The 27,403-nt window shown below is 47.8% G+C and overlaps 1 protein-coding gene across 1 annotated transcript; it reads right to left on the minus strand.

Annotated features, from left to right (window-relative positions):
- Window positions 1–3,702: 3,702 nt before the first annotated feature.
- KLHDC10 (kelch domain containing 10) lies at window positions 3,703–27,249 on the minus strand. The gene is made up of 9 exons (XM_032986745.2): window positions 27,113–27,249; window positions 12,542–12,763; window positions 11,845–11,999; window positions 10,517–10,665; window positions 9,795–9,879; window positions 8,807–8,873; window positions 8,119–8,166; window positions 5,869–6,008; window positions 3,703–4,603 (listed from the first exon to the last, which is right to left on the minus strand). Exons 1-9 carry the CDS (start codon window positions 27,231–27,233, stop codon window positions 4,394–4,396), a joined length of 1,197 nt encoding a protein of 398 aa, XP_032842636.2. The 5' UTR covers window positions 27,234–27,249; the 3' UTR covers window positions 3,703–4,393.
- Between the last annotated feature and the right edge of the window lie 154 nt (window positions 27,250–27,403).

Here is a 27,403-nt window from a genome sequence, read left to right on the forward strand (position 1 = left end):
TCACAGCACCAGAGCAGGTGGCAGGGGAGATCCACCACCAGGCCCCGGGGACAGAGCCAGCAGCGGGGTGGCTGTGGGCTCCAGCTTTCTCCGTGAGCCTCTCTAAGCTCCAGCTCTTGTTTCCAGCCTGATCTTGTCTGACTCTCCTGGGTCAACCTCGCTCAGAGGCCTTTACCAGGCTCCCGAGGAGGAGGGTCAAGGATGCTCCGGGTGCTGCTCACGGGGTACGAGGTGTGACGTGTCAGAGACCGGTGCATCTCCCTCTGCGAAGGGAAACACCAGCGGGTGAGGTTAGAGGACAAAGCAGATGGCTTGGACTGATTTATTTATCAGAGCTTTTTTAAAAAAAAAAAAAAAAAAGCCAACCCAACACACACACACCACACCCCCGCCAAAACAACCCGAAAGCAAAACACTGACAGATACATAGATACAGGCAATGCAGCTCCTGTGCCCCTTCTCACTCCCCAGCCCCCTGGGGAGCATAAAAACCAGGGAGGAGAGCGCTGCTTGCTGCCTACAACGTGAACGTTGGACTCTGAAAGGTCCCACAGTCAGTGGAGAGACTTCAAACAACCCAGAGTAAGGCAGGCAGAGGGCAGCAACCTGGGATTCCCCTCCTTCCCAAAGGAGGGCAGCTGCTTGTTAGCAATTAATGATGCTGCTTTATCGAGCTGCTTTTGTTTTCCTAGTATCAGTCTGGACAATCCTGCTGTTGTTAATACAGATGTTTGGGAAGATTCCTGGGTGAGTACCTAGAGTTGGCTGCTGGCTGCAGAGGGGCTTGACGGCCCAGGGCAGCAAGAGATGGGAAAGGCGTGGGATGGGAGGGTGGAAGATGATGGCACCAAGCAGGTTCTCCTACATCTCGCCTGAGGCTAACCAGAAAACATCTACCCTGGGGTGAGGGATGCTTGTGACTTCTCTTGGAGCCAGATCCAGCTTCTGTGTTTAGGAAGGTGGGGTAGGGCCAGCATTCCCTTCCCCAGTGTCCTGCTCTGCAGCAGGACAAGCCCAGCAGTAGCTGCTGGTGGCTATAAAGGTGCCCCGAAGAGGTCCCGCGTCACCCGGAGCTGCTCTGCTCGGTGCTGGGAGCAGGGGTAAGTCGTGGGGTGAAGGCAGCAGGGCTGTCCCACCAAAGCCTGTCCTGAGCTGGCTTTCTTGGTGCGTCCTGTCCCCATCCCGGGCAGCATCGCGGATGTTCTCCCTCCATCAGCTGCCACAGATGCTGAATCCTTTCCTTCTCCTTCAGGGGAAATCCGTGGCCTTGTCCTCGCAGAAGCAGTTAACACTCTGCTCTTTTGCTTTCCCATATGGAATTGCACAGAGGGAATTAACTTGCCCTTAAAAGGAAGGAATCGGTACTTGGGCATCACCTGGGCTGGAGATGAAGACAAGCAGATTGAGCCAGAAAAGCCTGGAGCCACATATCCTTCAAGCTGCACCCCAGAGTGAAGCCTCTGCCACCATAAGTCAGTGAGGAGCTTTTATCGCTCAAAAATTTAAGGTGCAGTAGACAAGCTGCAACTCAAGCAAATCCTCAAAAGGGAGCTGTGAGCTTTGCAGTGCTTAAAAGAAGTCATCTTTTAGGAAGAGCGGCCTCCAAGATCTTGTGCCCATCGTGCTGCAGCCCCCGCAGGTAACAGGGAGGGGAGAAGCCCCTGGACTTGTATCTGACTTTTATCAGCAAAACCAAGTCCCTGATTTTTTTTTTTTTTTTTTCTCTGTAGCTCTTGGCTGTGCTTCTCGAAGTCCTGTGTGCTGGGGATACAGCGTGGCTGGGTTGGAGGGGTGACATCAGCTCCAGGCCGTGGGTGGAGGGCACACGCAGGCTCTGGGTTTGCACCCTCAGTGGTCTGGGCAGTGGAAGAAGCTTGGGCACTTGTGTTTGGGTGACCCAGCAGCACACTGGTGTGTCACAGGGATGTCAAGGACTGTATTGTCTTGCCTGGGTACACGTTCCACATCAAGATTGGAAGCTCAGATGAAGGGACAGTGTTGCAGGTGTTAGTATGGAGCTGGGCTGAGGCCAGATGTGCCCCAGATCAACACCCAGCACCTTTCCCCTTCCCTGTGCTCACAGCAGGGCGAAAGCTCCCCGCTGCCCCCGCTGCCCCTGCTGGAGCAGGGATGGCATTAGAGCTTAAGGAATTTGCTTGATCAGAGATCCAGGCTTGGGTGGCTTTCATAGTGGCTCGGTGATGATGGGAGATGCTCTTTAAAGTAGGTAAGGGAGGAACCAACCCACGTACGACCAGGCTCTTCCAGTACAAAAGTCCTAGCAGAACTGGAGGCCGGAGGGCAAAGAGGTGAGAGCTGTGCAAGAGGTGAGAGCTACTGAGTTCAGGCTAGGAGAGAGAGCTGAAGAAAAGCCCAGCTCCCCTTGACCCACCATGGCCTGGGGAAGAGGACACCCCCCAGAAGAGCAGGTCTGGGTTCAGCTCCTGAGCGAGGAGCAGCAGGATGCTGCAGCAAGCAGCCAGGGAGCTGGGGAAGAAGTTGAAATTGGATGATAATGCCCTCCAGGAGCAAAGGTTTTCTGCCCATCCCCAGACTCTTAGCTAGAAGTCGGCCCCAACACAGAGCACTGGGGACTGAGAAAGCTGCGCAGCACACGGGACGGCCCCACAGCTTTGCCCTGTGAGCTGCGCGTCCTGCGAAGGTAGAGTGAAGGGGGTAGATGCCACCGAGCTACAAGCAGCTGCCACCAGTTTCTGTGGTCCAAAGCACCAGAGGAGGCTTCAGTTATGATGTACAACCTCTTATTTTGGTGGGTCTTGGGAAAAAAAAAAAAAAAAAAAGCAGCAACTGAGTCTCTGTAAGGGGGGGAAAAAGCTAGCCTCAAGAATATGGGAAGCTTAACATTGGGGCAAGTGTGAACACTTCAATTGAACATCAAGGGTGGGTGGTCCTTAAGAGGTGCAGCAGTGACTCAGCCAGCCACTGCTGTTCAGATTAACAACATGAAGACAATGCTATGGTTTATTTAAACATAAATGCAATCTCTTAAAAAGAAATTAAAACCCCAGAGTCAAACTCTGGCCTTTGATGATGGAAGGGAAAGGTACCAGGAAAAGCTGATGTTAAAAACAAAAACAAAAAAAACAACCAAACAAAAGGGCACTTAAAAATGGTCTTCAGATGAAAAGGACTTTGCACAAACCTGATGCTAGGCAAGTGGAGCTGCTCAGAGTTTGATGGCCACTTACGCAAGGTCTCTAGAGTGAATTTCACAGTATATGAAGCACAGCAAGAGATAGACATCCCTTCCACTCCTGCCTGTGCAGAGACGACCACTGCTCACAGCAAGAGGGAGAGATGTTCCCTTTCCCCTTTTTTGGATGCTGTGATCCATGAGTTTCCAAGGATCCCCATTAAAACCACATGCAGCAATGAACACCCAGAGGAACATGAAGCTAACTAGAAAAGGGCCACTGTGTGATGTGTGGGAGGAAGGAAAACAAAAAGCTTACAGGTACATGTTAGAGTCGGATGCTGATAACCAGGACTTGAGCTGGCAGGGGTGGCTCACACCCAAGCACTGGGTACAACATGCTGCAGGTTAAGACAGCTCTGAAATCTACGGGGTGAGTTTTTGCTGTTAGCTTGTTCAGAGTCTAATGCGAGCAGAAAGGGTTAAAAAAAAAGACTCAGCAAAACCTCTTCCCCTCCCCTCACCACCCCAAGTAAACTACACAGTAGTCCGTTAAGTGGCAACGTTTAACCAGTCTTCCAAGCAAACCTTTCAATATGAAAAGGTGAGGAACACAGACACGGGGTGTTTTAAATCACCGCACACTGCACCGGAAAAGCTGCACAGGCCAAGGTTCGCTCGCTGCCCCGTGCGACGTTCCAGCCGTCTTCCGAAGCTCAAAGAGATGGGAGCATGCCCCTGAAACACATGCAAAGCCTTCAAGTGGAAGGAGTTCTTGGGTTTTATAGAGGGATAGCTCTGCTGGGTGTTGGGGAGGGGGGGATGAGTGTTATCCAAAGCAAAAGAACGGGGCGGCTGTTGTTCTGCCTTGAACATCCTCCGTTAGATACAGCTTGTGAAAATACTACGTCGAGTGCACCACGTGTAAGCATGGGCTCAGACATTTGCAAAGCTCCCCACCCTCCCCCATTAAATCGCGAGCATGTGCTGATGGCTGGATGTTATGGATTAGTCCCAGAGAGTATTTTTGATTAATGGTGTAATTTAGAGATCCATAAATAAAAAGTGGATTTTCAACAACTTAAAAATTTCTAGAAAGGCATCGATGTATTTGCTGAATAAGGCGTTGAGCAGGTTCCTCCATGTTCTTAGCAAGACCATCCACAGTATCCATAAATAGGGGGGGCTGGAGGGGGCTTCTTGGACGTAGTGTGTCTTGGACAGAAGCACGAGACGTTCTCATTTTAGTCGCTCAACGAGTCCCTGCGTCAGTCCAAGGTGCAAAAGCTGAGATCTGGAGAGAGTTGCTAGATGAGGGAAATATTCCAGAAGCTTCTCCCACGACAGTTCCAGCAGGCTGGGTACCACCAGCCACATTTTAAACAGAGAGCCAGTCCGTTTGTTTTCATGGATGTTGACCACCCCTCCGTGAACATACATGCAGCCAGCCTAGATGGGAAAAGGGGGAGAGGGGAGTTACAGGGGGCACAGACCAAACTGGCACACCAGAAGGTGCTGAGGAGAACCAGGAGTTGACTCTCCAGATTCCCAGCTGGTTGATCACAGAGTGAGGTTCATCTCACACACCTTTATGTGCTGGTAACAGAAGTGTCACTGCCTGAGCCAGTCCTCCCGGGCTCCTCTCGTATCCAAGGGGAGGAATCACTGCTGAAGGGCACATGTGTCTCATCCTAAAGTACATACCTGCTAGCCTAGAGTGCTTTGCTCTGTATTTGAGGTGAATTTTACCCCAATAAATCAACTTTAGCAGTGGGGCAAAGTGGTACTAAATTAGTATAGAACCATACAGTCTTTTCACCTGAAACCTAAGTATTTTTTTTAAACTAAACCCACACCATACAAAGACATGCTGCCTTCCCTCTGCTGGCTCAGCATTCCTGCTCCAGGAATCACACGAGTGCAGAGACGGGAAAAGCTCAGCTGCTGACTTATTCTGAGTGGCAATTTTTTTCAATATTCATGAAAAGAAAGGCCATTTCTGCTATCCAGGCACCCACCTGCAGTCACCGAGCTGCCTGGGAAAGATCCTTATCAGGCCTATTGTTTCCCACAGAGAGTTGCATTGATATCCATCTCCAAACTAGGGGAAACCTGCTCTTTTAACCAAAGAACCCCAATATCTGCCCTTGCATGCTGCCCGAAGGCGATGATCAGCTGAAGGAGGCCGAAGTCACAGCTAAATGCATTTCTTGCTGCTTGCTGCTTACCAACCACAGGTCTCCAAGCTTCTGGTTACGGCAAAAAGCTCTAGCAATACCAACTTTCCCATTAATGGTGGTTTCCAAAGAGGGCTGCCCACCTGCTAATCTTTCAACCCAAGCTGTTCTTAGTAGACTAAAATCAGTTTACCTGGGAGGGTATTTGTGCTTTTCTTCCTTTTGCAAACAGGAATTGCTGTTCATGTGTGGAATTACTCCTAGGAGCTGATGTAATTTAAAAGCTAAAATCCTGCATCGCTGCTTTTAGAAAGCAGAACATACTGAGTGCTAGCGCTCCTCAAACAGCAGCAGGAGTAAAAGGAGTCAATGCAGTGACCTCTCACTGACCCTCAGGCTCCCTATAGATGCTGCATCCAGTGGAGATCACCTCCTTGGTAACATCGGTTCAGCTCTGTTTGCAGCCCACACAAACATCAGAGTGCTTGGACAAACGGCTTGGACTTCAGCTACAAAGGAAAGAAATGAGTCACTTACTGGTGTGACAGCAGCACAGTGAAAATACACTGGTTCTGGCATAGCAGCTGGGAGCTTGACCCACTGGAAAGTCTGCAGATTCAGCTTCCAAACATCTCCCAGAATCACTTCTCCATTATAACCTCCACAAACGAACACATCTGTAAGAGAGGAAACCCACAGTGCTTAAAGGCCCAGCCATCCTTCATCCAGCAATTGCAGAATACGCAGTGACTGAAGTCGGCGATCACTTTTCCAAACCAGTTTTAGGATAACAGTTATTCTGTTCAACACAAGCTCTCAGTAGCTCCCAAATCAGTCCCAGAACACTGTTCATAATCACAGAGGCCACTTACAGAATCACAGGATGGTTTGGGTTGGAAGGGACCTTAAAGCCCCCCCAGTGCCCCCCCTGCCCCGGGCAGGGCCCCCTTCCCCCAGCCCAGGGGGCTCCCAGCCCTGTCCAACCTGGCCTTGAACCCTTCCAGGGAGGGGGCAGCCACAGCTGCTCTGGGCACCCTGGGCCAGCGCCTCACCCCCCGCACAGGGAACAATTTCTGCCTTAGATCTCATCTAAATCTGCCCTCTGGCAGTTTAAACCCATCACCCCTCGTCCTACCCCCACCCCCTGATCCAGAGTCCCCCTCCACCTCTCCTGTCCCCCCTTTAAGCCCTGGGAGGCCGCTCGAGGGTCTCCCCGGAGCCTTCTCTTCTCCAGGCTGAACCCCCCCAACTCTCTCAGCCCGGCCCCCCAGGGGAGCTGCTCCAGCCCCCCCAGCATCTCCGTGGCCTCCTCTGGCCCTGCTCGAGCAGCTCCGGGTCCTTCTGCTGTTGGGGGCCCCCGAGCTGGCCCCAGCACTGCAGGGGGGTCTCCCCAGAGCAGAGCAGAGGGGGAGAATCCCCTCCCTGGCCCTGCTGCCCCCCCTGCTCTGGCTGCAGCCCAGGGCACGGGTGGGTTCTGGGCTGCAAGCGCACGGGGCTGGCTCATGTCCATTTCTCAGCCAGGAGTGCACTCTGCTTTTAGGAGCTGCGTTATGCCCTAGCTAACCTCAGTTCAGAGGCACCTGGTTTTGATCAGATTCTAGGGGTTTTCAACCTACAGGGAGCAGCCACAGCCTTAGTCCTGCTGCCTGCCAGAGGTAGGTCCTTGCCCTGGCTTTGCCCAGGTTCTCAACACAGAGGCTTGCACTGCAGCTGAATGCTGATGAAGGTGACTGGAAGCATCTCCCAGCTCCTGCCTCGCTTTTAATGGCACAATTAGCGCTCCTAAGAAATATAATCTGGCGTATCACTCTCCTGCATGGCTCAGCACCCTCTAATGTACAGCATTCAGTAACTGACCTGAAAAGTTTTGAAAAGATGAATCAATATTGTAACTGCTTCTTCTGTTCATTATGAGCAATTTGGTTTTTATCAAGTTTGCGGGGAAATGCCTTCTTGGAGGACAAAAAGGCTACAGAAGAGGCCCAAACCTAGTTGAAGGAACCCTCTACCATTCAAAACTGTGGGTAATTGAACACGGATGGCACATGCAGAGCCCCCTCAAGGCTGTGCTTCAAATAGTGCCGTGCGAGTGACTGACAGCAAAAACATTTGGAGGATCCAAGTGAAGAACAAAAGGCTCTACTAAATTCTGTGCAGCTCCTAACATATAAAATGGCCCACCCCTCTACTGGGGAACAGAAAGACTCAGGTGCTAACTCTGCTACTGACTCATAATCCACTCCGTATGAGCGTCTTGGATTTACACCACCACAAAAAGGACCCGCTATCAAAGAAATCCCTGAACAATCTTGTCTATAAAGAACTTGGCTTCCAGCACTTGGCCCCACTTGCTTTTCACAGCAGACTGTAAAGCTAACAGGTTTGTCACCGAGCTGTAGAAGGAGCTATACCTGTTCGTGAGCTTGCAACCGATGAGTTGCAAAGTATTGTGGACACTCGTGGCTAAAATACATGATATCTTACATTGATGTGGCCACACGTCCAAAAGGGATTTGCTTAAAATACTGCAGAATTCCAGATAGCAACAGTACTGCGCGGTGCAGGACTAAATTTGCCTACAGCAGCAAGATCCCTCATATGAAGAGTGGTGCCAATGGGGCAGCTTAAGGTCTGCTGACAAGAAAGAAATCCTCTTCCATAAAAGACACGTGTGCCCTGCAGTTCTCTCAAACATCTGCTGGAGGCCAGTGTCTCTCAGGCTAGAAGGATGGACTTGTCACTGCTAGGTTGTGTAAGATACACCAGTTTTCCAGAGGCAGATCTTACCATTTTTGATCTGAACGCAGCTGTGGCATCTTCTGGCTGCTGGGAAGCCTGAGGAGAGTTAAAAAAAAAAAAAAAAAAAAAAAAAAAAAAAAGTATCAACCATAGTTGCTTTAAAGTGCTTGGGCAAGTGGTGGTTATATCTCAACACATAATCATGGATAGGAATCACTTCTTTAATTTATAAAGGGGCTTCTGCTTTCCTACAATCACAGGTATAAGGTCTCTAATTTAGTAACCAGCTGTTTCAGGTTTGACTCTTAATCGCTCTCCAGGGAAGGAAGAAAAGTGCCAGAATCTCATTCCCTACAGACCCCAGCTCTCACCTCTGGTGTGGTGAAAAGCAGCAGCTAAGGGCCAGCAGGGTTTCAGGGAAACCCTTGCTGCTAACCAGGCCAGCACGTGGTCCCTCAGAGGCAGGAAAGATGATGTGTATCTTCTTCTGGGAGGACAGCCAGCCACTATCATCTTTCCCACCCAGGGAGGGAGAGAAGCCAGCCTGGTAAATATGCTTCAGATGGGTTAGTCCTCACTGCTAAAGCTCCAAACAAGCAGGACCTCGCAGCCAGCGTTGAGTCACAAACTCTACAAGGTTACGAAAAAGGCTTTCAGCCTGCCAGCAAACAGCATCTTCAAGCATCTTGGCCGCTCTCTGGTTTACAGGGGAAGACAGATGAAACTTCAGACTCACCAACTTTTTCATGAGGTTTTGTGGCAATTTCCTCCCAGGTGTTGGTTTCAAGGTTGTACGCATGGATCTGAAGGGACAAAGAGGAGACATTAGTTCCTCCTGGCTCTCCCAGCACTACGATGACGCAGTTTCAGCCTCTGACCCAGGGAGCCACTATAAATAACACCTCTTTTTCATTAAATATAAAAACAAAAATAGCTAATCGCAGCCAGTGACTAAGCAGGTATAAAATCACCTTCAAGGCATACCAGCTTAAGCTTTCATCTCAGGCTTTGCTATTCAAGCCCCACAGCTAAAGAAAAAGAATATTGCTTTTAAAAAACCTGGACCAATTAAAACCCACACCCTCCGGTTCTCAAAAGTATCTCGAAATACCTAAACTCACACTGCACATAAGGAGAAAAGAAATGCAGAGACTGGAGAGATAAAAAGTCATGTTAACTGCTGCGGTTTCAACTTTTTTGGAAGCAGAGCCCTATTTAAAGTCTCCCCATTTATCATTTCGGCATTCAAGATTAATTCACTCTTCCCTCCCCAAACTGCATGGGAGAAAAACGTTTACCACAAGAAAGGAAATTAAAGTGTATGATTAAGGGAGAAGACAAGAAAAGAGTCACCATCTCAATATCTGAATTTAACGTCAAGGAATTCCTTCCTTTGGCACTTCCCTCTTTTGGCACAAATACCACATTTAGAAAGATGTCCTAAGTGGTTTTAAATGAGAATCTCTGACAACAGGTTTACAGAAATGAAGCTGTATTGCAGATGGGCCTGGTCACTGGGTACCACAGATTCATCATCTGTAAGCCAACAGGACATGTTTGTGGCAACACCAGATTTTACAGAAATAGGGGAACAATTCGCTCCTAGTTATCTATTTTTTTACCAAGCTCTTCAGGCAAAGCCAGATGAAGAGACCATGCTGGTTATACTTCACTGTTGAAAATCTCCTATTCAGGCAAGCACTCAAGGTTTGTGATTGCCTTACCTTATCTAAGGAATAAGCTGTCCAGGAAGTTCCACCTCCCAAGATATAAATCCGCTGACCATCATGTGCGATTTCATGTCTGTACCTGAAGGTGCAAAGAAGGACATTTAGCAGCACAAGCAATTAGTGCAAATGAGCAACAACAAAAGCCTTCTGGAAAACACTATCAAATCTGAATGGTTTAAGCAGACACCCCAAACCTGGCTATGCTGTATCAGTCCCTCGGGTTGGGAGCATTCAGAAGATGTGGAAGCTTTCATGAGCAAACTAAGCAGCATCCCAGAAGCTTGAAAGGCATTTTCTGAGAGCAGAGCACCACGGAACTTAAGTCCAATGATTTAAGGAGCACCACGATGGCCACCAATATTCCAGCCCCTTCTCTCACTAAGATGGTCACTGAGCTCCCAGCCCTCCACGCCTTGCTACAGAATAGGACAAGGGACAGGCATCAGCTGAAGTCTCTTCCCCTCCTCAGCACTCTGCAGCTGCCCCAAGTCCCTGTTCTGGCACCACACAGTCCGGGATCAGTGTCCTGGCAAAGGCTTCACATCCCATCCCTACACCCCTCTGCACGCCAGGCTGCTGGAGCATGAGTTGTGCAAGGTTCACATCTGGAAACACTGCTCTCAGAGTGCCCTGCCTGCGCTCTCTCAGCTTCTCGCTCCCAGTAAAAGTGGTGACTCCCCAGTGCAAAAGCTCTCTGAGGCTGTCCAGCTTCTCACCTCTCCTCTGGCATGTCACAGGACATATTGTTTGGTTTCAGCTGGGTCCACTCTCTAGTGTTGAGGTCTAGCTTGTGTAGGTCAGTACTGTAAATGTAACCAGTTGTTCCTCCAAACACGTAGAGACAACCATTGATGATGGCCATGGCCTGGAATATAACAGAGAAAAACCAGTTAGATAGGATGTGTGACATCAGTGTCTGAAGAAAGAATTCGTGCCCTCCCAAAGCAAGACACTGCTTGCAAAGCTCTACCTACAACTTACAAAATGACTTGTTTGGGAGGAATCTGAAGGTAAAACAAGGATGATATGCAAAAGATGGCGGGGGGGTTGTCTGTAGGAATGGAAAGTAACTCCACAGTCACAAGATGAGGACCTAAAAGTGGAGCTGCAGAGTTTCAGGCATCAGACAAGACGGATCTGTGCAGCAGGGGCTCCCCGGAGCTACAACCGAAGCACAGTTAACCCTGAATCTCTTCCACGCTGACCTTATACAGATACTGTTACAGAGAATCTTATAAACCAGCTATCAGATAGCCAGTGGGATTAAGCGTAACGGAGAAAGCCCCAGACACAGAGGATAAGCCAGACTAAACAACAGCCTGCACAAATCAAAAGCACTTGGACTATCAGCCTGCTGAAACTGCGAAGGTGGTGCAGGCAGGCACTCCAAGGTGGAAGCAGAGGTGTAGCTCCTTCTGCTCCTGACTGCCTGTTTGCCAAAGGCCAGCTCGAGCTGAAGTGGGCAAGGGGAAGACTACCTGCCTTCCCCCCAAGTGTCCGGCGCACATCTAAATGAGAAATGAGTTGGGTTATAAATGTCTGCGCCACAAGTACATCGGCAATATTACTGGAAAGCACAGCAAAAGCTGGAAGTCCTCCTGTGAGAGTGAATCTAGGTTTTTTGTGCATCATGTTCATCCAGGAAATTATGGACATCTTTAGAAGTTGTTATTTGAATACAAACAAGACCTACTAAACAGTGGTTTAATTTATAGTTGGGGTTTTAAAGGCTCTGAGGAGGCTAGAGAGCAGCTCCAGAAACTACCAACCATCCTTTGAAGCAGACATACTTTTTCATTCAACCGCATCTGGCATTTAGTTGGCTTTTCTAACTACAAGAAAACTCTTCCTTTCCTTTGAAATCTCAAAGAACCAAGACCGCTCTGTTTCTTTATGAGTGATACCTGCCTTTTCTTACACTTATGTACACAGAGAACAGCTCTGCTTAGCAGCAGAGGTCTCTGCACCCTGGCCCCCTTTCTGCTGCACAGCGCAGCGTACGCAGGCACACTGGGAGTCCCTCAACAAGGGCTGTCCTTTGTACCTGGCCATAAATTCGATTGGGTTTCTTTCCTCGGCAGCTGAGCAGAGCCCATCGTTTGTACTTGACGTTGCAGACGTGGACGTCGTTGCCATTGCTCTCCCCAAAGGGGATCCCGGTGCCCCCGAACACAAGCAGGTTGTTGCCGTGCAATACAACTAGGAGAGAGAGACAGAGCAGAGACACTTGTTGCTGCGAGAGGCGGTAAACCAGAGGGACTCTGCTCTGGAGACAGTAGGCAGAGAGCGTTCAATATTGTTCAATTCACACTATGCATTTATGGCTTTGAAATACTCTAAAAGAGAAAGAATGCAAACTAAAACCATGGTAACCAAAGGCCTACTTTTAAAAATGGCTAGTGAACAAAGAGATCTATTTTTGGATGCTTTGAGATGTCTGATTGCACTGAGCACCTAGCTGCTGAAAGTGTAGGTGCCTTGCAAGTATCAACCTAAATACCTGAAGATTACCTCTTGCATTCGAAATTTTTTCTTTCTCTCTGCCTCAATCCAAGCAAAAGGAGAAAGGAAAAAAAAAAAAAAAAAAATCACAAAACCAACCCAAATCCAAGGCCTACTTGCAGAAGAGTTGGAAACAGGATCCAGATTTCCCAGTTCTTGCCTGGTTTTGCATTCCACCAGGGACACTGATTAAAATAGCTTCAGGAGTAGGCACACAGGAATTGAATTTCCATACGTACGTGACATGGAGGCTAATTCCCTGGGCATGTAGCCTTCAGTGCCCATTTGATGCCAGGTGTCCGTAGCAAAGTTGTATCGCCAGAGTTCCCTGAAGAGCGGGTAATCTTCATTCTCTGGCCCACCGGACTCATCGTAGTCAGGATTGTAGCCTCCAAACACGTACAAGTTGGCATTATCTGCCACGCAACGATGGCCACTTCTTGCTGGTGGAGATCTGTGGCCTGCAGCAAAATGAGAGGGTGAAACAGCTTCAGTGAAATGTCAGCAGAGGAGCTGAGCTTGTGTCCGAGGCCCGCTGCGGTGACCCTCCAACAAAAGCTGTGTTTAGCCACAGGGAAGCGTATCTGCAGCCAGGAGGAAGCAGCTCTGTAATGACAGATCCGCCCCTCCGAGCAGGAACGGGGAATGCCTCTGTGTGTCACCATCTCAGTCATGTCCACAATAGCCCCTGGACCACACCTGGCTAAGGATACCTGTCTGTAGGTCAACACATGACAATCCTTCCACGTGCCAATCCTTCCGTAAAAGCTATTTCTGAGGTATCTTACAGATCCCTCCTTCTGTCATTCTGTATGGCAGATTTTACTTAGAAAACAGTTCCAAAATGTTTATATTTAAAGCTGCCTGACGGGAACAAAGAAGAAAAGTAATGATATGCTCTCCCTCCTACACAAACCTTCTCTCTTGTTTCTTCCCTTTCGCTCCTGGCACCTTATATTTCAAGAAGGCTCTTTCACCTTGCACACCCCTGGGCTTCCTGAACTTTAAGCAAGGCAGGTCTGATACAGCAAGTAAAAGTCTGCTCATAGATAAAGGCATTTGCACTGGGAGGGGGCACAGCAGGGAGCCCATCTGAGATCTGACAGGTTGAGCTTGTCAACTGGCAGACACAGCCCCTCCTAAAATGAAGTCCTCTGCCCACCCACCCTCTTCCCTAAAAACCAATGGAAATAAAAGCGGGGAGGACAATTCAAGCTCAGACCTCAACTGGAATAGACAAAAAGAGCCATTCATTCCAGGAAAATCTAAACAGCAATATTCTTGTCGGACAACAGCAATTGAAGCCTCAGCTGACAAGTGATCAAAAAGTAATTTTGAGCTTGCTGGAATTCGACGCACAGCAAGAGCTGAGCAGAGTGCCAGAAGTGGATGTTTTTCTTCAGCGAGACACAGGACCATGTAACGGATGAGAAAGATGAAAGGAATAGAAAACGATCAGGTCCCTGAACAAAGGAGCTGGTTGTGAGACACACGTAGAACATCGCAAACCGACTGAACCAGAAAGGCTTCAAAAATAATTTTTTCTATGCAATACAACAGTGTTTTGCTGAGAGTAACTCAAAGCTTCATCTTGAGAATACATAATAGTCCCCTAAAATGTACCATTGCAATGCGTAACCATCGCACCCTCAAGAACATCCCCTGCTTGTTGTACCTTGAGACAGGCCTGCTTTGGTTCAGTTGACAATAAAGAGCAAACCTAAAAACCATCAAAAGAAGATCCCAAAGACTCCTCACCCAAACAAACCAGTGATCTTCACCACCCACCTGCTCTCACAGCTCGTTTACGGACTTTAAGGATGGAACAGGACCCAGTGAATCATCTAATTAGAACCTATCCTGTTTTCTTCTTAGAGCCTGTTAGAATTATCAGCAGTGAATCAGACACGTGGAGCAATAACAAATGAGGCATCCAGAATCTTTCCTACAGGAAAGGTGAAATAAATGATTTGTCCAGACTGAATAATGAATTTTAACTCAGCACAAGCAGCTTTGCTTAATCATGTTCCCCATTTGCTGCTGCTTTAAGCTCCAACTCTTGTCCAAACTAAGCTGCGCTACAGGGTTTCAGACAAACTCCTTGTGGCTAAGTTTTGACAGATTTGGGTTATTTCCAGTAATAATTGTGTCTCGCAGCAATCCTCACCTAGAAAACTAATAAGCACTGGCTGAAAGAGAGGGGCAGAAAGTTAAGGAATTAAGGGAAAAACCTGTAGTCTTCGGCCTGGCTGCTGAGACAGCGCAGTGGTATCAGGCACCCGGCGTGGCGTGGACATCAGCACACCGGAGGGGTGGATATTACATGTCCTAACAGGGGCAGCCAGGAAGCTACTGCCCTCAGTGCTGGACTGAACTGTTAGACAAATATTACATGCTTTAGAGATGATTCACAAAGGGAAGGAGAAACATCCGCCCCTTTGGGCTTTTTTTATTTTAAACTCTGAAACTATCCAAAGAGATGGATTCATTTTTAAGTGAACGCATTGACAATAGAGGTATTTGCAATCAAGGTAATCGTTCAGACTCATAAAATCGGAGATGCTTTGAGAGGGCAATTCATGTGAGCTTGAATGTCTGCAAACAAAACTGTGCTTGAGAAGTGCCCACGCCTCTCTGCAGCCTACAGAGGATGTCCTAGCGAAGGGCTCACGTGTCCGTGCTCAGCCAAGGGGAGCTGCTTGTTTCTTCTTCTGTGTTTGCCCTGAAAGTCTCCAAAAAGACGACCTGAAAGAACTGAAGCGGGAGCTTAATTCCAGTGAAGACTGGGAGCGCTGATGCACACATTTTGCAGGGGAGTGAGGATTTAATTCAGTCACCCATTGAATTTAAAAGGTGCTAGGGAATTAGGAGTTCAAATATTACATTAACTATAGAACCCATTTCCCTCTAGATATAACACTTGTCATGAGAACTTTCCAGAGGGAAGAGAGCAGAGTAAGGCTGAGTTTTATATAAAGCCAACAGACTAAGGAATAAAAGGCATGATTCAAAGAAAACAAATTAAAAAACAAAACCAAGGAGACCCTCTCTGCCATTCACCTCTCAAAATTAAGAAGGGAAGACACCTGACTTTGCCATAAAGCCCCAGAACAGGAAAGGGATCGATATTTGATGCATGCAGGTCCTCGAGATAGCAAGATGGGCACCTGAAGCCTATACACAGCCCTGCTGGTTTCATCTCTTCCCATTTACCTAGAAACCCATCTCCTATCTTTAAAAGACAATTTTTTCAAGATATTTTTAAGACACAGAAAGGGCATCACAAGCCAGAGCTGGTGTCAAACAGGTATTTGCAAGTACCCAACCGAGATGGTCTAAAAGGACCCCTGTTCCCATGCAGCCGTTCCTGCTGCAAACCACACCTGCCGTTAGTTCCCTGCCCCTTCCCACCACCAATTCCAAGGGCTCTGTGAACCACAGGAACACATTTTTCAATTAAACCCTCACTCAGTAACTGGCCTTTGTCAGAAGCTAGAGATCCTCATGGCAGAGCTAGCAGGAGAAATGATGCCTGTCCCTGGTCATGCATTCACAGCCTGGCTGCTCGGGGGAAATCCACTGTCCTCAGCATTAAGTTGAACACCAAAATGTGGATGGGAGTGGCTGAAATGCTTCCTCCTCCCGTGCCTGCTACAGGGTGTTTCAGTCCCAGGGAAAGGGGGACTGAAACACCAACCACAGCAACACTTGCAAAAGCTTAGGGCCAACCCCTGTAGCTACTAACACAAGCAATTGCATTTTGCTGTGCTCAAGAGTAACACATTTTCTGCACTATTCAAGCAGACCCCAGCTGCGTTTGCCCAATACCGTGCTCCATGTGTAAGGACTGACTTTTCTCCAAAGGCTTCACATTTCCAACCTGCTGTTTTTAAGCTTCACGCTCCACTAACCCCTTTGTTTCAACGGACCAGATCCTCCTGCTCACAGAGGCCCAGAGAAGATGACGTATCTACTCATATAACTGGAAAAAAAAATATCCAACACATCTTCTGAGTCAACTATGCAAGCACACTCGCAAATGTGTCAATGAACTGAACAATGTTTCACTGAGTTAAATTGTCACCAAACTCTTCTGTTCAGAATTAAGTGACCTTAATTCACTTTAGAAGAAAGTCTTAGAAAAAGATTCCTCTAGTTACATCTTTTTAAAGAAGAGACCTGTAAAAGCTGAATCTATTTAAGAGTTAATTCAGATTAGTTTCTTCAGCAGACAAACTCTATGACTTGTACCTCCAACAAAGAGCTACATTTCCATTTAATTATATTTTACCAGATGATTCACATCTACTGAAATTCTTCTTGCAAGTTTTTGATCTGTTTTTGCTCCAGTGTTAGCGGTGCACAACGAGCCTATTGCACAAGTGCAAGCTTTAGACAGTGAAGGAAGACGGAAACACCCAAGGGTTTGCTAACTTCCTCCTCTAGTTAGCAAAGCCCATCTCCCCAAGAGCTGAACCTGCCACAGCTTAAAGAAGCGCCCAACACCAAGCGAAGCATGGCAAGGCACCATCACCGTGAAGAGCTGCAAGTTGCCAGGTCCTGCTACAAATTCTTAGAAGTTGGACAGGGAAAGTAACAGCACAATGTACCGAGTCAAGACAGATATGTGGGAAAGAGGTCATAAAGCTAGTTATAGAAAATGGCTTTAAAGTGGACGGATATAATTTGGAAAGCACTTGCTTTCCCAGTTTAAGACTCCAAAGTGAAGAAGGAAGGATGGGAAGGTGCATTCACAAGGAGACTCCTTTTCCTCGGTCCTAAGGGCAGAAACAGAAACAATAAAACTTTCAGAGACTAAGAATCTCCACAAACAGAATGAAGTTGAAACATTGTGACAGGGACATAATTAAGGAAAGTCTTAATTTAGGACCAAGCTATCTGATAGAAACCTGCTTGCTGGCTATGCACTGACCTGTTAACACCCTGTTAAATTCACCCTTTCCAAGTGATTCATTGAGTGACTTCAGAGGGAGCTGCTCAGATGGCCCAGACCGACTTTGTTAAAGCGAATTCCTAATTGAACACCTCTCCTGTAAGAGGTATTATTAGAACAGGAGAGTAAGCAAAAAGGCGGCATGAATATCTGTTCCTGAATTTCCTGATGTGACACAGCGCAGCAACCAACGCACAAGACATTACTTTCCTACCTCTCCAAAAACTCTGAATATAGAATAGGTCTGGGGCAAGAAGGAGGAGAAAACAGAGATGTTAATTAATAAAACGTAAAGAAACCCTTTCTTTTGGAGGAGAAAGCATAATGGCCCTGAATGGTGCCCAACGAGACTCCCACATTCAAAATGTCCTTCTTATGGGGAGGACGAAGCTGAATTGCACCCACTGGTCCATAAGTACTGTTCGTGTTCTGACTAACACAAGCTTAAAAGTTTATTTAATTCCAACTCTGGGACCTTGACAGCTACAGAAATCTATGGAAAGCCTGGAGGAAAAAAAAAAAAAAAAAAAACAAACACAAAAATCCCTCGGCATCAGCAGATTATCTGAAGTTATAGAGTAGATTAAATGCTACCAGCATGCCCAGAACCACAGCATGTGTCAACAGCTACGCTCAAGTCTACTGGATTTCTCTACTGCTTCTCAATAGGTCTATAATAAAAGTTACAGAAGAAGAAAATTAAACTGCGAAGTACCAAGTCGTTGCACTGAATCACAGGCAGCACAAACGTAAGGCAAGAGGTGCTTCAAACAGAGCAGCACAAAGACAAGTTTCGAAGAACAAAGGCGTTTTCTTTCCATTCAATTATCCTGCCTTTCACCACTGCAGGCAAAAAACTGCTGGCATCATCCCACTGGCTAGGTTAAACAAAAGGGGGGTACCTGCTGTTTGAGTTAGTAAGCTAGCCAGCTGGCCTTTTGGGTTTTTGAAACAAGAGGGGAAAAAAGGTCTAATTAGCTGATTTCTTAAAAATAAAAATAAACAATGAAAGAGTTGAATATGAAGTTGTTCCGGGAGCCTGCCTGAAACCATTCTTTTTCTGATCATGACCATGTTGCCAGAGAAAACACAAATAAATCTATTTAATCAGTGAGAAGCTCCTGACGGAGAGTGAGGTCTGCCCATGCCATCAGGTTCTGCAGAATTTTTCTTTTTAAGGAAATTTCCCCTAGTCACTACCATGCCTTGTTATCAGTTCCCAGCAAACCGATGCAACGTTGTTCTCCTGAGGTGGCAAACCCACGACCGCTGCCTCCCTTTCCCAACCAGCCTCGGAAGGGAGAGGCCAAGGGTCTGGGCTGTCCCACCGTCTGCTCAGAAACCTGTAAGCAGAAAGGAAAAGAAGAATGACCCCCTGCATCATCCCTCACCAGGGCCAGGTATGAGGCTGAGCAGTAGCCAAAGCAACCTAGAGCAGAAAAAATGATCCCTAGATCCTTTGGGAGCAAAGAAAATGAAGGAAGCGAAACTGCTAACCTCATGCTTAAAAGGCAACTCTGGAAATGGCAACAGGCCAAGCTCTTTTGCCACCACAGATACCGGAAAGAGATTTGACCGTAGCTAGCAGAAATGGCAGGAGGAGGACTAAATAAAGATATTCCTCTTGCAAACACATACCCCTTCCTCATGGGTTACTGCCTTGGCGCTGCAACTGCAATGACTTTCCAGCTTCGGCATGCCTCAGTTCCAAACTCTGCCACATGCTATTTCTTGCTAAGGGTGCAAAAAATATCCTCTTGCAGAGTCAGATCAGCAGACTCCAAGCCGCAGGTGCCAATTTGAAAGTTCTGCCTCTTTATTCTTTCAGCCTTAAAGGATCACTAAAGACCCATCTGAAATTGGAGCACAACTATATTGTTTTGACATGCTGCTTGTCCCATCTCAAGTCACTGAATTACAGAAAGATCCTAACAATGTCGCAGCCAAAGCATTTATGATCTGTTTTTCCATGTACTGCTCGCTTGTTTCACGCAACCATTTTATTGCTTGCTCATTTGGCTGTTTCAAGACATTGGCCATTCACAAAAATAAAGGCAACAGAAATTAGGAAGAACTGTCTATTCCATTCAGAATACACAGGGAACGATCCTCCAAGCCAAACCCAATAATTAAATCCCAATGTGAAAGGTTTCACTCTAATCTTGCGGTCACATATGACCCCAAGAATCTGTATTTTTTTTATAGCACGTGTTTTTTTCCACAGAAGAAACAAATCCCTGTTTTTTCCTTTCCCTTTTGTCCAGCTCACATAAAAGCAGCCCAAAGGAAAGGAAACGCAGCAGATGCAGCCAGGGGATGCTCTGACATCTGGAAGCTCAGAGTTCGGTGCAGCAGGGAGGCAGTTGCTCAGTGCAGATTTTTTTTCCCTGTAAAACAAACCTTCCTGGGCACTCCGGGCAATCGGTGAAATGTATTCATGGAGTATCAGCCTCCCAGAAGGGGCAAACACTCAACATCACCTCACGCAGGTGACCCGCGTTAAGAAGGAAGACTGGCCTCAAGTTCAGGGTATCCACACACAGATGGAATTCAAGGTTAAAAGAAATGCTCGGCCTCTAACCTTCGGAAATTAAGTTTATCCAATAAAAGTTGCCAATGTTTCTAAATCTCAAGGACAAGCAACCATTTTGGGTTTTTTCCCAACCAAGATGCATTTGGAAAAACCACTTTACATGTGCAGCATATACTTTTTAATACATCAAGCCTCAAAGTTCTTTAAATATTTGAAAATCAGGAACTAATGGCACAGAAAAGCTTAGAGATTCCTATTGCTAAATGAAGTTTGCCTCAAAGACACAAAACACCACTTATTAAGACGATGGCAGCTCACCATAAGCTTGTGATGGCCATCCAAATGTTTATAACCAACAGTATACGCACCCTTTTTTAAGCTAGCTATTTAGAGCACCACCTCAACCACACTGCAGGTCACCAAACAACGCACAAATTTTCCGCAATTTATTCGAGCAACAGCTATCGGTGCTCACAACACACTGTGTGACAGCTGTGTTTTCCTCTCCAAAGCACGCTCAAAACAGCGGGCAGGATAAAGAGCAGACCTGCCGAGGTGATTGCACACTTCCGCCAAATAATTCTACTCTGAAAAATTAAATATTAAATGCTGCTCTACCTGTAGTTCCTTCAGCAACATTATACAATAGGGCAGAGCAAGAGAAGGCAGCTATGCCGTGGCGTAGACAGGAAGTACCTGGATTCAAGCTCCCCTTGTAGCACCCGCTAGCTAACGCTGTGCAAGCTCCCAGTTCATTCCTTGAACAAAGCGGTATCATTTTTCTTCTGTAATTTTATGGATTAGAGGTTGCTACGCACGTCAGGTAACCTGAAACAGATCAATGTTGAGGACCTTGTCCAGTTCTAACATTTGGGGCTGGCAGCGAAATAAAAGTAAGGATCACGTTCTGCTGGGCTACAGTAGGAAAACTCAGCCAAAATAGATTGCTAGAATGAAAAAAAAAAAACAGATTCCTGGGCTGCAATCAAAACACTGGTGGTTTCATCACTCCGAATTTTCATTTTGGTTAAAGACTTGCATCTAGAGAGATACTAGAACTACAGGATTATTTGCTATATTTACTGATGAAAACTAATTGCAGGTACAACCATGAATCCTTTTCATTTTATGTGTGGCTCAAATCAGGATCTGAAGACTATGCTGAAGCATTTTAAATCAAGCCCTTCTCTCCCTCTCTTCCAGACCACCTGGAACAAAGCAGTTTTATTTATTCCTGAAGCATAACCAACAAATATCCAGGTATAGCCTCAAACACCTCGCAGAACAGCAACCCCAGCATTGCCCTTTATATATTTTTTCTCAACCTGTTTTAATCACAATATGCACCGGAGGGTCATTTGCGAAGTAAAAGGTGCAAGAACTTACTGCAACAAAACTCAATGTGAGATCTTAGGGAAGGGGGGGGGGTGTGATTTTATTTTACAAAATCTTGAAATAAGCTGGTTCTGGATGCTCATACCCACAAGCACCAAGTATATCCAAGTGATCCAGCCAAGATCACTTACGTACGGCACGAAGGATGAAAGGATGACAGCTGCCAAGTCCTCACTCCGATTCCTGGGTTGTTCTTCATTTAGAAGGACAGAATCGTTTTGGACAAGTCTTTTATACCCTTTGGCTCCTACAGCGAGATGCTTTGGCCTCAGAATTTTACTTCCTTCTGCTTCCATGAAGTTCAGGCAGGTCTGCTGCCTATTGTCTGCGTTTCCTCATTTTGAGCTTCTTAAAAGTTCTTCCTGTCAGGGTAACAGGAAAAGGGACGGCACAGGCACTGAGCTGCAACTGCATCAACTCTGTCCTGTTATCAGGGTGTAGGGTCTTCCACTTGCCAGACTTGCCCCAAATACGCTGGCTTTTCCCATCAATCTGTGATCTTAAATCCTACTAATCCCAGTGCGAGGTTTATACTATGCTGCAATATTATTAGTATTACTACTAGCAATATAATTTGTATTTCAAGCACTATTTTTGGAAATATAAACTGAATAACTACAGGATGTAAAGCTAACAAAGAGTGTGGCCCTTGGTTTCCATCTTTTCAAAGTAACATACCGGTGGTGAATAGCTAAGGTGTGTGTACGCACCCTCTTTACTTTTTCTCAAGGCTTTCTAAAGAGAGCATCAGTATTATTTTCCCTCCTGCCTAGTTTTTCAACAACCAGAATAGCAGGTTTCAATATCTGGTTTTCCGTTTACGATTTCCGCAAGATTTCTGAAGGACATTTAGGTCAAGGGCTGGAGCCAAAGCGCTGCTAGCTCTTGGGGGAGAGAACAGGACAAGTCAATATTGACTTTGACTCCAGTCTTCAAAGCTTCATCTTTTTCATACTGGCCAGACAAAATACATTTGTATATGAGCCCCTTACAAACGTTTGGATAAGCAGGATGTGAATGCAGCACGGCGAACAAGGTTTAAAACCTGTTCATTCATCCAGATGTGTTCAGCCTCCTCAGATCACACAGCTTTCCGTGCCCAAAAAATACCCAGGAGAAAGCAGCTGTGCCTGGGTCCCCGACGCCTGAACAACTCTGCCCAGGGCCAAGAGCAGCAGGGAAAGGCCAGAGGATCCAGCCAAGGAACCTGAACACAACCCACTGGCCACCGGCCAAGAGCCTTTCAAATATCTGCAGTCTCTAAAGAAGTGTTTTTAGAAGAATGATCATTCTCACATTCAGCCATGAGAGCTTTCAGGTTTGGATCGGTGTCCAGACAGGTCTCCTCCTTTATCCTGCTTCTCTGAGGCTTTTGTTTTCAGACCTATCCGTAGCAATCACGTATTTCAAACATTTCTACAAGCATGCAGTTGACTGACAGTATTTCCCACGATCAGTAAAACAGGAACGGGATTATAATACACAAGATAGCATCCCAGAGTTGAGCAAAAAATCAGGAGTCCTTATGAGTGAACTCTTCTTATTGAGAAACCAGAGCAAAAGTGGAAACATTCGTCCCAGAAATGTACATATTACAGATTTTAGACCACTAAAACTGAGTGTTCTGTGGGTTGGTTTTTTGTTGTTTGTTGGTTTTGGGGTTTTTTTGTTGTTTTTTTTTGTTTTTTTTTAATGTAGAAGGAAAACAAAGAAAGGAATTCTGGAAAATGAGAACCATAAAACAGCTCAAGTTGGAAGGGACCTGGAAGGATCATCTGGTCCAACCTCTCATGGGAAAGGGAGACAACAAAGTGAGATCACTCAGCACCTTGTCCAGTCGCATCTTGAAAGCCTCCAGCAATGGGGACTCTACCACATCCCTGGGGAGGTTGTTCCAGTGAACGATTGTTCTCACTGTGAAAAATGTGTTTCTTACATTGAGATGAAACCTCTCCCAGTGCACTTTGTACCCATGCCCCTTTTCTTCTCCAGGTGAAGACAGACCCTCCATCCTCTTTGTAGCCACTCTTTAAGGACTAGAAAACCATGATGAGCTTCCACCTGAGCGTTATCCAGGGAGAAGAGACATGAGTCCTTCAGCCTTTCCTCACGGAGCAGGTTCTCCAGCCCTTTGACCATCTCCTTTGGACCCTCTCCAGTCTGTCTGTGTCCTTCTTGACTTGTGGGGACCACAACTGGACAGAGCACCCCAGGGGTGGCCTGAAAAGCACCAGAAAGAGCGGGATGATCCCATCTCTCTCTGCTAGTAACGCCCCTGGGGATGCAACCCAGGACCCAATTTGCCTTCACCACTGACTCGCATACAGCTTACTGTCCACCAGGACCCCCAGGTCCCTCTCAGCAAGACTGATCCCCAAGCCACACAGATCCCAGCCTGTACTGAGCTCTTGGGATGTCATCCCGGGTGTGGGAATTAGCATTTTGTCTTTGTTAAACCTCATGCTGCTCTTGCTTGCCCATTCTTCCAGCCTGTCCAGGTCTCTCTGTAAGGTTATCGTATTAATTAAGGTATCACATGTACACTGCTTTTCAAATGGCTTGCAGCTTGCTCCACCACATGACACAAAGGGATTCAAGAAAAGTGTGGGCAGCAGGGCCAGGGAGGGGATTTTCCCCCTCTGCTCCGCTCTGGGGAGACCCCCCTGCAGTGCTGGGGCCAGCTCGGGGGCCCCCAACAGCAGAAGGACACGGAGCTGCTCGAGCGGGGCCAGAGGAGGCCACGGAGATGCTGGGGGGGCTGGAGCAGCTCCCCTGGGGGGCCGGGCTGAGAGAGTTGGGGGGGTTCAGCCTGGAGAAGAGAAGGCTCCGGGGAGCCCTTCGAGCGGCCTCCCAGGGCTTAAAGGGGGGACAGGAGAGGTGGGGGGGGGGGGACTCTGGATCAAGGGGTGGGGGTAGGATGAGTGGTGACGGTTTTAAACTGAAAAAACGGGAGATTTAGATGAGATGTAAGGCAGAAATTGTTCCCTGTGCGGGGGGTGAGGTGCTGGCCCAGGGTACCCAGAGAAGCTGTGGCTGCCCCCTCCCTGAAAGGGTTCAAGGCCAGGTTGGACGGGGCTGGGAGTACCCTGGGCTGGGGGAAGGGGTCCCTGCTCGTGGCAGGGAGTTGGGACTAGATGATCTTCAAGGTCCCTTCCAACCCAAACCATTCCATGATTCTATGATATTTGGGTTTTCTGTTGTATTTTTTTTAATTACGTATTAGAAACTCTGAACCTCTCCATACAAAGAAACCTTACTGTGACTGGTACACTGGGAAAATTATAGCTCAAGACAAGAGCATAAATGCTGAGCATGGGAGACACAAAGATAGATTTAGGTCTCCAGATTGTTTCTATCCACTTAACCCCCAGAGTCTGATGAAAACACTGAAAAAATTTAAATGTGGACAGGAAGATTTCCACTGAGAAGAACAAACTACACACCACTTATATCTGACATTTTTGCTCTTTCTAAGGCTTACAAATGCCTAAAAATAGCTCCTTCCTTTCCCTTCCAACATATAATTTTAGATGTTTAAAGAGTCTTTACTTACGAGGCAGCAAAAACACAAATTATCCTTTTTTTTTTTTTTTTTGAGCTGTTAAGCCATCAAGGAGACTCTTTGTAGAGGCTGCTTGAGAAATGCCCCTATTGAGAAACCCTTGATAGAGATACTCCACTTGAGAAAGCAAACAGAGCAGCAAAACCTTGGCACCAGCTCCTGTTAGCTGCCTGCTCACCTTTCATAACCATTTCCCCATGCAAATGAAATTCTCCAGAGTGAAAAAGGTGCCAAAAGTTTAAAATCTTTTCTACAAGTAGGTGGAAAAGTAGAACATGAGAAGAGCAGCACATAAATCAACACATATGCTCTCATGTTTAACCATGAGATAGCCCAGATCTACTTCAAACGACACACGGCTTAGCAGGAGCAAAAGAGTTCTGCAGTGTGGGATGGAGCGAACACATCCAACACCAAAGCATGCTACGAGCTCTTTGCATGCTTTCATGACAGTAATTACTTATAAAAACAAGACTAGGAGATAGCATGCTTTGTGGAAAGAGTCTAGAGGATGGAACAGTGCAGGAAATGAAGGAATGCCTCCTGGAAACTCTGAAAGAGAACTGGGCGGTAAGAAGACAAACCTGGTTGAAGGGAATGGAAGGAGGGGAAAAAAATATTCCTCTGTCTCAACGGTTATGTAAGGGCTGCTGCTGGAGCTCTATAAATAGGACCTTAACAGGTGTCAAATGGAGAAAACTCCAGCAATCGACTCAAACAGGATTTTCCCATCAGGTAGTTTTCAGCAAGATCGACAGTCAGCTTCAGGTTTGTTAAGGCTGGAATTAAGTGCTAAGGCTGAGCTGAATGAGGGTAGTTTGTGCCCCTGCACCTGGCCCTATGCAGGTGGTGGAGGGCAGGATTCCACGTCAGAACATAATCTGTAGCCAAAAGTGGGATCATTACAAGCTCATCAGGAGGATGCGCTACTGGTTCGCTCAAGCCAATGATTAAAATTCAGGAATGTGAAGATAATCAGCTCTTGTGTTACCTAAAAAGGTCCTTATCACAGAAGAAAGGAAACACATTTGAGAATTTGCCCAAAAATAGAAGGTGTGGAGCCACTTAGCAAATTCACAGAGGTCTTGCACAAGGCTCAAAAACATCCTTTTGCTGCAGATCTGGATCGTGGCAGGTTTCACAGGGATGAAAACACCGACCCTGGTCTGAAAGCCTGTTCCCAGCCGCTCCTGGTGCTCCAGACATGCCAAACACAGGCTCCTACCCCCGAGGCAGCAAGAAGCTTCACACTGCCCACTGAGATCTAAGTGGCGGGGCCAGGGACAGCAAAAGGATGTCCTGGGCTTGGGGTACTCACCTCCTGGGTGGCAGCACCCCAGCACCACGTGGCTCTTGAGGGTAGGAGGTGCTATGAAGATAAGGAGGGGGGTGGGGGGAATACCTCAAACCAACTGGGAACCACAGGGTGCTCCATGTCCCTCCCAGTATCGCAGAACTGTTGGGGTGGGGACGATCTCCCCAATCCTGCCATTGTGGGTTAATCCCAGTTTCCTCCCACTGAGTTCCTGGGGCTGTTGGGGTGGGGGTTGACCCACACATCCAGAGACTACAGGGTAACCCCCCTACATACCAACACTGCTAGGCGGAGGGTGGAAAAGCGGTAGAGGCACCATTCCCAGTGCACAGGACTAGGATGATGTCTCATCCAAGGGCTCTCTGGTAGCCCTGGACCCTTCCATCCCATGAAGGCCTCCCCCAGAGCTTTGCCCCCCCCAAAAAAAACCCAATACGTTGAGATTTGCGGGGGGGGGGGGGGGGATGGCACTATGGGTTAGCCTAGGCTCATATAGGATCACAGAGTCACTGAGATGGGGCTGACCTCCACCAGGGATTGTGAGGTACCCTGCCCACTCCCTCCCCATACCCCCCGTGTCCATGGGGATGGGGAGGAACTACCCGTGTGAGGCAACCAAGCGTCCCCCAAAGCGCAAGAGACCGCCAGGACAGGCATGGAAGAACCAGAAACCACCACTCCCCCCAGGGTTATAGGAGGCAGAGGTGACTCTCCCCTTCCCCCCTCCGAGACTGTAGATTCACTTCAACACCCTAAGACCGTTTGGAAAGGGGTGACCGCCCCCATCCGCGACTGTGGGTCCCCAGGACGGGAATATCCCCACATCACTCCAGGGCCTTCGGGACAGGGTGACACCCCCCCCATCCTCAATCCCGGGTTCATGAGGCACCCCAGCTCCCCCTCAAAACGTCCCAGAGCCCACACACACGCGCAAATGCGGGATATCCGTCCCCTCAGCACCTTGGGAAAGGGGGTCCCCCGGTCCCCGACACCTCAGGGACGGGGGGGGGGGGGTGTCACCTCCCCTCCCCCGGCCCTAGCCGCCACTCACCCGGCCAGAGCGGCCTGACCGGCAGCTGCACGAAACGGTTGAGGAGGCCGCCGCCGGCATCACCCGCCGCGCCGGCCGAGCCCTCCCTGACGCCCTCCCGGGCACCGTCCGCCGCCGACATGGCCTCGCTCGCTCCTCCTCAGGGCTGAGCTTCCCCCCCCCAACCCCGGGCAGCTCCTCTCCCCAGCCACCGACCAACCAGCGGCGAGCTTCTTGCAGCCACGGCCTATGAAACGCGAGCTTCTTGGCAGGTAGGGGAAGGCGGCGGCGAGGAGCGTTGTGGCGGTGGTG

The sequence above is a fragment of the Tyto alba genome, unplaced genomic scaffold, assembly GCF_018691265.1.
Source record: "Tyto alba isolate M040663 unplaced genomic scaffold, T.alba_DEE_v4.0 Super-Scaffold_2, whole genome shotgun sequence".
Taxonomy (NCBI): Eukaryota; Metazoa; Chordata; class Aves; order Strigiformes; family Tytonidae; genus Tyto; species Tyto alba.